Source organism: Amborella trichopoda, chromosome 13 (genome assembly GCF_054954075.1).
Source record: "Amborella trichopoda isolate Santa Cruz 75 chromosome 13, AtrichopodaSantaCruz75HAP2 v2.0, whole genome shotgun sequence".
Classification (NCBI taxonomy): domain Eukaryota; kingdom Viridiplantae; phylum Streptophyta; class Magnoliopsida; order Amborellales; family Amborellaceae; genus Amborella; species Amborella trichopoda.
This window is the reverse complement of record NC_142348.1, coordinates 49,097,553-49,106,825: the sequence shown is the minus strand read 5'-3', so window position 1 is coordinate 49,106,825 and position 9,273 is coordinate 49,097,553. Positions and strand designations below refer to the sequence as shown.

Here is a 9,273-nt window from a genome sequence, read left to right as displayed (position 1 = left end):
ACCGTGACCATGCGATGAACTTTGGATGGTGATCTTATAGGCGTTTTGTAGTATCTTCCATATATATATATATATATATATATATATATATATGGGAGTGGAAGCTGTCAGCCCACGGGATGACTGCTACAGTGTCAGCCAATGGCCCAGATTCAATCTGGGCTAATATGATGGTTACAATTTTATTTCGTATTTGAATGTTAATGTTTTTTGTACAAATTCAAATCACTTGAAAATTTAGGTGTACATTCTACTTATTTAGGCGAAACTAATAAAAATATAAAAAAATAATTTACAAAATATAAATTAACTAAAATACCCCCAAAATATTTTACGGATATTTTGGTGAATTTATATTTTTTGAATTATTTTTTTAAATATTTTTATTGAATTCTAATATTTTTTAAGAATAGACGCTTAAAATTCAAGTAATTTGGATTTGAATAAAAAGAAATAAAACTTCAAATACAAAATGAAGTCGTGACCATTTGGATTGGGCCCAGATTCAATCTAGGCCGTTGCCTGACACTGTAGTTGTCAGCTGACCGAATCGTTTTCCTATATATATGGAAAAGTTTTATAAAGCATAAGCTCTAAACAATCAAATTAGATCCTACCTCAAAACTTTCACTAGAAGTGGTTGTTTTGATGCCCAAATATCATCAAATTGGTCATCTCGACATCAAGATGCTTGGACATGAAAAAGAAATTGATTTCAAGGTTTGGAAATAATGCATCTTGTAACGCATTTTTGCACCGTTAATTTTTAATATTTTTAAGTGTTCATAGATCTGCTCGATCTACACTATTTTTAAAGCTTTAAATTTTATAATTAAAGATGAAAATATTATTTAAGGCTATCACAAAACTTTGCACAAACTTTCTTCATTTCAATAATCAATCCCCCCCCCAAACAAATATTTGATTTGAACCCTAGATATGGTCAAAATGAGTCCTCTCCAATATCGAATCTAGACCATTCATTTGGTGAATTTCATGATCTTAGTTTTTACAAACTCAAAATCAATTTTTTTTTCTTTTTTAACATTGTTCATCTAAAGCCATCTAAAAAAATCGGAAAAGAAAAAATCATTTTAAGGCCTAAATGTAAGCATCTTATTAAAATTGACGGCCTATGTTAATTGGGATTAAAAAATACTTTTGAGGTTATATTTTAAAATTTTTTTTTTTTGTGATTGTTCATTAGAATGAAAATAGTGTATATTTTAAAATTTGGATCAAACAAATGGCCCTAACATGATTTTTGAAGATTGTTGCATTATATTACTATACAACCATTGCAAGATATATATATATATATATATATATATATATATATATATATATATATATATATAGGAAAACACTACGCAACACCTATAGGTGAAAATGAACAGTGATTTGGGCCTACCCCCATCACCGTTCAAAATTCATCACGTGGTCACGATTGTCTGATAGTATTTCATTTTTCATTTTTTTTCTAAAAATCGGAATGACCTAAAATTTGGAAAGTGTATTCATAAAAACTAAATGAATCTTTGAAAAATATAAAAAAAATATTTTACATGAAAAACATTGACCAAAATAACCCCAAAATATTTTGGGGATATTTTGGTCTTTTGTTTTCATAGATAATTTTTTTTATATTTTTATTAGATGAGCCTAAGTAAGATGTACATACTTTCCAAATTTCAGGTCATTTAGATTTATAAAAAAAAAAAATAAAAAATAAAATACTACTGGACAATCGTAACAGCGCGATGAAACTTGGTCGGTGATGAGGGTAGGCAAAATCACTATTTATTTTTGCCTATAGCCGTTAGTTGATAGTTACAGTTAACGTCTAATAGCCCAGATTGAATCTGGGTCGATCCATTGGTCACAATTGCATTTCGTTTCGGATTTTTAATTGTTTTCTACAAATCAAAATCATTTAAAATTTGGAGCATCTAATCTTAAAACCTAAGAAAATTTGATAAAAATATTAAGACAATTAGTCACAAAAATTAAATGAATCAAAATATCCCTGAAAATTTTAGAGGTATTTTGGATAATTTAATATTAGAGAATAATATTTTTAATATTTTTATTAGGTGCACCTTGAGAAGTTGACGTCCCAAATTTTATGTGATTTGAATTTGTAGAAAAATTAATATTAAAATACGATATACAGTCTTGACTATCAGATTTGAATTTGGGCCAATGTGTTTACACTATTCCATCAACCCACGGGCTCACATGATCTTTTCAGCTTATGTAAAAGATCTAATATTATTTTAATTCAAAATTTTTATTTTTTGATTTTTTTTTATTTATAGTCAATTTCAGTTTCTACGTACAAGGCACGTAATTGCACTAGTTTTGGTAATACCGTGTATATATCAAAGTGGTTCTATATTTTACCTCAATTGGGGCTTGATTTGGAAGCAATCTACCAAGAGATGACGGATATATTCTTTCTAATTCATAAAAAGCCCAAAATGGTCTGTTTTTTTGAACCTTTTGATTGATTCGTACTCAATGGACCATGGGCTTTCATGGTCATTAGGTTGGCATTTTCTCTAGATTTTTCCAATGCTTGGCCCCCACCAATTGAAGATTATATGAGCCGTTGTAGTACTAGATAGTTTCTTATCCAAGACCAAATGTCCATATCATCCTCATTAATTGGCTGTCCATAGGATTCCATTGAAGTATCAAGGCAACTTCATGCACGCACCCAATATAAGTTTTTATACTTAATAGTGCTCCATATTTTAGTACATATAAGTTTTTGTACTTAATAGTGGTCCATATTTTAATACATGGTAAGGTTAAAAAATGGATCGGTGATCTAGATCGGCTACTTCAAAAATTGTGTCGTGTCAGTGGATCAATGAAGCAGATTGAGCCAGGTCGAAACGAACCGGGCCGGGTTGCCCAGAACTGGCCTATGGGCGGGTCTGGTTAACCTTCGTTTTAGTGGTCAAGTTCCTGAAAAATTTTTCTAAAAAGTTATTAAAAATAAAACAAATAAGAAATTTCTTTGTAGGAAAAAGTTTATATAAGGATGCAATGATTGAAAAACCTTATGATTGATCATCTCGACATCGAGATGTACGACTATAAAAAATAAATAGATTTTAAATCTAAAAAATAGTGCATTTTACAACATACTTTCTACACCATCTATTTTCAAGATTTTCATATGTTTATGGATTTACTTGATTTTAAACATATTTGAAATTTAAAATTTTATAATTAGATATAAAAATAGATTTTGAGATAATCCTAGAACATTTTACATCAAAATTATATACATGATATAATTTGAAGGTGCGCCTTACCTCTACACCTACGGATGCATCAGTATGGCAACTACACCCTTCTTTGTAATGTGTTTTTATATGTTTCTGATCTTTTGGAGAAGATTGAAAAGTATTTTGGCCATGTTATTTTTGCACATGTCCTCTTTTTTTTTGGATTATTTCTAAAGTACTATTGGTCACAAATTGATTTTTCAAAATCTATTTTTTCACTACTTTTTTAATGTTGTTTTGTTTAGTGCTATTTGAAACATATTTTTCATATTATTTGGAATTTTTTGTACTTTTAAAATTTGAAACACTTTTTTGCCTAGCCACTACTTGCACAACTCCGACCGGGTTACCGGCACCCACCCCATGCTGGGTTCCACGGCTGATGCCAGGTTCCGCGGCCGGGTAGTGCAATCCTACACTGGTGTCCACTTTGTAATATGCGTACATAAAGTACTTAATGTTGTGAAATGTTGTGTTGAATTGGCTATAAATTTATATTTAAGAAAAATATGTAGATGGTTTTGATTTATAAAATTCCAATAATAATTGCATTACCATCGTTTGTCTTTTCAAATTGTTTAATATGAATTCACACATATTTTAAATAAGAGAAGTGATTGACAGGGCTGCAGTCCTATCAAAATAAGTAAAGCCTCATCTAATGACTCATCTTAAATTTTATTTTAAGCATTAGAAACATTTATATCAATCATCTCGAGTTGAACGTTATGGTTATGAAAAAAATTAAAATTTCAAACTATAAAAATAGTATATATTTTAACAACTTATTTAGACTGTGCATTTCGACCTTGACAATAAGTATTCAAAGATCCACAAGATCTGTATAAATTTTTAAGTTTCAAAATTTTATTGCTGGTGTTGGAAATTGATTTTAGAGCCATCATGGAGATTTCCGTAGCCGAAAGTGCTTTCCAAACGAGGATTTAAGATGAGGTTTTATTTGGTTTTTGTAGAGCCTATGCCATATAGAAACTTCATCCTTTAAATAAACAATGTAGACTTTACCATAGTAATATAAAATACCAATTATAAAGAGTCTATACTTTTGAATTCAATTTTTATGCTCTTGAATTACATTATGGCTATTTTAAATAATAATTTAAATTTTATAAAATATAAAAACTAGTGTATTTTTAGAAAATGTTTATTTTTTTGGATTTTTAACCACTCAGTTTGTTCCTCTTCTTTGTAACTTTTTATTTTTTATTTTTTACAGTTCAAAATTTTATATTTTTATTTATGATTTCTCATGCATCTTAGTGTCGGTTATTAAGTTTTTGACCTTTTCTAATTAATAAATTTCAATTTTTTAAAAAGCTATGTTAATTTTAACTCAAAAGTTGACCAAGGTTTTTAAAGTCTTTAAATTTTTAATGGATTGTCATTCTCCCAAATTATTCATGGATGATTTCTTATTTTTATTACAAATTTTAAAATGTTAAAAAATAGTTACGTTGACTTTACTGCAACAATTAGTCTATGCACACCTATCTTTGTAAAATTATCTAATATAATCTTATTAACATTTTGTTTTTACGTATTTCCTAATTTTTTTCAAATTTTATTTTATTTTATTTGTGTGATGTCTTTTTGTGAAAAAAATAAAATAAAATTATGTCGAATGTAAAGTTCGGTGGTTGCAATCATTCCATTGACCAAGCTTAATCTTCAAAAGAAAATTTCTCAAACTTTGTAACACATCCAAGCTATTAAATTTTATATCAAATTGTTGTAAGGAATTGTGACCACCTTGTATATAATGAGACCATTTACCTTCAAAAATGGATTTCAAGTTTTGAGATTGTATAAAGTTTTAGTGAAAATCAATACAATCTCTTTTAGTGAAATTTTCATTATATACAATCAATACAATCTCTTTTAGTGAAATTTTTAAAGTGCGTTTTAATTTGATTGTTTAGAGCCTCGGCTCTATATAAATTTTTTTCTTATGTAATTTTTCCGATTATTTTTTAGGTTCTACTTTTGTTAATCTTTGCGTTCTATTTGACGGTAGTTAGAAAGTCCAATTTTGGGAACCACCAAAAGTATTTAGGAGGTTTCGTACCGATGGGGGGTCTTCATCCCCACGACATGCCCAAATAAATCTTTTCGTATTGCGCGAAACAAGCGTTTGGTTGGTTCAAATAATAGTTGGGAAGTGTCCACCTGATCCACGCATGGAGAAATAGATCTCAGTGGCTATTATAAAGAGATACAACATCATCGTTTACAAGATCCTGAACTCTGAGAATTCAAGTCCCCTCTTTTTTTTTTTGTTCAGAAACCGCTCCATGGATTTTCAGCACCAACATGAAGCCATGGCCGGAATCTCAGCCTTAATATTCATTTTCTGGGTCTTAGAAAAGAAAAAAGGAGAGATAAAATGAGGCCCCGTAATCTTCCGGTGGGTTGGCCGCCTTCCTCTTGTTATAAATTCGACGTTTCCATGGCGAACCGTAGCCTCTCTGTCGAGCAAATATGACCCCCAACTGTGATAAAGCTTCCCGCCAAAATATAAAACAAAGAAGAAATGATATGGGAAAGGAGAAGGGGAGAAAAGGTAACAAAGTCAGTAGTCTGCCCTCGCAAGCTTGTCGTCTTCATTTCTGTCTCTGTTAATGTGCTGGAAACGGACCATGTAAGGCATACTAGGGTCCCGTCCTACAGTCATGGTAAGCACTGCTGAGCTCGCCAAGGAATGCTTCACATAAACTCCTAGGCTACGGATAAGTTGCCTTCGGGTTTGTACCCAATGGCATGAGTCGCGTAAGCTCGCCCTTCTCCACCCTCTGCATCAACCTTTTGTAGAACGGGCGTAGATCAGCGGTGCACACATGCATGAGGGAGATGTACGACCTGTTTGTCCAGAACAGAATGTCTCCTGTGAAAGTGACAATAAGTATGCATTTGAGGAGTCTGATATTTTGTGTTATGGAAAAGATGGTTACCGGGAAACGGAGTTCTAGAGGTCACGAAGATGAGGAAGGGCGGTCGTTATGGGGGGTGGTGAAGGAGATGTTACTGTTTTTCGCTTATGCACCTTCTCATGTTCATTTTTATGATTTATTGACTCTCTTGGAGCGATTTGATTCGCAGGACCACTTCAAAGCCGTGAGAAGAGTTGGGAGAGAGCTTGATTTAGTCTTAGCGGGCTTACTGGTGGAGCTTCGCCGAAAACACAATCCTGGAGATAGTTGCAGTGAACCTCAGGATTTCATTGATGCATTGCTTGCAGCCATGAGTAAAATGGAGAAAATTTCAACAAGTTATATCACCGATACAACAATCAAGGCCATATACCCCGTAAGTTTTGTTTTCATGAACGGTCATCCCCCTTCACAGGCCTGGAACTGGATGGGTGGATGGATACTGTCCATTTCAGGGCGGATGGAACTGGAACGGGTGATCCCCCTCCCCCGATTTTTTTTTTCTAAAATTGTTTCTTGATCCAAAAAGACATCTTTGGATTGAATTTTAATTCTTTTTTTAGTAGGGCACTCCCCTACTAACCTAAAAACTTAAAAAAAGGAGAATTAAAATTTGGACCGAGGATTCCAAACCGTGGGGTAATTTTGGCAAAAATAAGAAAAGGAGGGTTGGCTGACCTTCTTTTATAATTTATGCCTGTAAATGGAGCATTTCGTATTTCACAAATTTTTTTAAGGTTGGTACATAAATCATCAAAACTCTATATCTATAATTTGTACAAAAACCCTAAATTAAACACAAAACCATCCCTCGATATTTTTTCCATATTTGGAAAAGGATAGTTGTTTCATGAGGGCTGGACCGCATTTCTATATATGTGGTCCATAAGTGTAAAGCATCCATCTTAAAGATGGATACAAGTAGGTGATCCATCTACAAACAATGTAAACTAACAATCCAAATGTTTTTTTAATAAAATTATTATTTCTAATTTTTAAAATTTATTTATTTTTTTCATATTCATGATCTCCAGGTTAGAGATTACATATCCTTAAAAAATAAGTCAAAAATCCATCGAAGTTGCCACATTTCTACATGCGGGCGCTTGGTCCGCATGCTAACCGCCAGCCTTTGGAAAAAGCTGGATAGTCTCAAAGGGAATCTATGTTGAAAGCCTTTTAAGACCTCCTTTTAGGAAATTGTTTAGCTGGAATAACATCTCCCATCCAATTAGAGTAGGAAGGAATTACATTTTTATAAAGAAGAACATTTGGTTCTTAGAAGGAAAGGAAGCATCTCTTCTTGGGCCTTCTTCACCTGTGAAACATCTAAGTTGTTGCTTGTTTTTGCAGTTGCTAATTATAGCAGGAAAAGACAGCATATCAATCGCATTAGTTTGGTTCTCTCCTTACTTCTAAATCACCAAAATGTCTTGAAAAAAGGTCGACGAATCAGACATCGAAATCTTGAAATATTTGAATGCCATAATCAAACAAACATTGCTGCTCTACCCACCCGGCCCCTTCTTATTTCCACACGAAGCAATGCAAGATTGCCGTGTCGGAGGCTATCGGGTTCGGGCCGGAAAGTTTCCTGTTCGAGAGACCTCCTTAACCATAAACTGTTCTCATTTCATTTGGTTTCCTTCTATTCAATCAATGATTGATCGAAAATTGTGTTTCACCCACCGACTATCTTCGTGGTAGCAAGCTTTCCTGTGAGGAAAGGCGCCACGCTAACGGTGAATGTATGGAAGATACAGAGGGATCTATGTCTCTGGCCAAATGCTGATGATTTATGTGAGCATGGTGCTGGGTCTCACAGAGAGCATTCATTGGCAACGATATTGTGCTTGTGTTTGATCCAATTGTATTACTATCGTGTAATTCTTCATGTATTAGTTTGCCAGTGTTGCAAATATTACGAAATCCTAATTCTACCTTTACGAATGAATTTGATGTATCTCTTACCCAAATGTAATAGAGACAAATAAAGCAGAAGTCTGTAATTATAATATGGATTTATGTTCTTTCATTTTTTTTTTGTAGGATATTTTTAATTTAGGAAAAATATTATATAAGTATGAGGCTCTAAACAATCAAATTGGGGCACACCTTAAAAAATTTACTAGAAGAGGTTGTTTTGAAGATGCATTGACCTGAGAAAAAAATGGATTTGAAGTTTTGAAAATAGTGCATTTGTAATGCGTTTTTGGACTATCAATTTTCAAGATTTTTCAAGTTTTCATAGATATGCTCGATCTATATTATTTTGAAGCTTTAAATTTTATAATTACAAATGAAAAAATATTTTTATGCTATTACAAAGATTTCCAATATTGAAACCACATTTCTCGACACTATTTGAAGGTGCGCTTTACTTTGATTGTTAAGAGCCTCGGCTCTATACAAACCACACCCTTTTATTATTACCATTGAATTGTAATTTATGGCCCATTATTGCAACCAATAGGATTGTATCTACACCTCTATACACACCCATTTAGAGGCCACATTAATACAAGTAAAATGAGATTATACACTCTTTCTCAACTCTTTTTTTTGTGGAAAATACATTCTTTCTCAACTCTTGCCTGGTATATTGACATCTTAATTGAAAACCCTAGATTTGGCTCATCTTGATCTAGGTTTTCAAATCTTTGATTGTCTCACCTCAATTTCAAAGCCTAGATCTACCTCACCTCTTTCTATTTCAAGACCTTATTTTCATGGTGTTTGAATTGCCCGAAACTTGAATGGTTTTAACCACCGTCAAAATGCAGGCATGGCTTCAAGTGAATGAACATTCATGAAGTCATAGCACAAAGATATAAAAAAAGCCGAAACATGATAATAAATGATTGATATGATTGAAACATGATAATAAAAGATCGATATGATAGTTGGGATGACAAACCATATTTCAAGGGGAGCAGTTAAAATCATCGTAACAACTAAATTTAACGCCGGTAATGCAAGTCACTGTTGCAGGACACTATGTGGTGTTTGGATCGGAAGATGTCAAA

The 9,273-nt window shown here is 32.6% G+C and overlaps 1 protein-coding gene across 3 annotated transcripts; it reads left to right on the top strand.

Moving 5' to 3' along the window:
• Positions 1–5,449: 5,449 nt before the first annotated feature.
• On the top strand, positions 5,450–8,262 carry LOC110008243 (cytochrome P450 CYP82D47). Of its 3 annotated transcripts, none has more exons than XR_016048370.1 (3): positions 5,450–5,992; positions 6,417–6,623; positions 7,601–8,262. XR_016048370.1 is itself a non-coding variant. In XM_088856762.1 (3 exons), the coding sequence occupies exons 1-3, from the start codon at positions 5,851–5,853 to the stop codon at positions 7,664–7,666; spliced, it is 303 nt and encodes a 100-aa protein (XP_088712888.1). In that variant the 5' UTR covers positions 5,494–5,850; the 3' UTR covers positions 7,667–8,262. The 3 variants fall into 3 exon arrangements, 1 of the variants encoding a protein (XP_088712888.1); XM_088856762.1 differs by having other exon boundaries at positions 5,494–5,880; XR_016048371.1 differs by lacking the exon at positions 5,450–5,992 and adding an exon at positions 6,000–6,219.
• Positions 8,263–9,273: the final 1,011 nt, after the last annotated feature.

Bases quoted from the DNA above. Each gene is read 5' to 3' on its own strand.
- LOC110008243 (XM_088856762.1), top strand. From the start codon at position 5,851: ATGATATGGGAAAGGAGAAGGGGAGAAAAG. The intron at 5,881-6,416 runs GTAACAAAGTCA...TTTGATTCGCAG, and splicing joins AAAGGAGAAGGGGAGAAAAG to GACCACTTCAAAGCCGTGAG. The intron at 6,624-7,600 runs GTAAGTTTTGTT...TTGTTTTTGCAG, and splicing joins CAATCAAGGCCATATACCCC to TTGCTAATTATAGCAGGAAA.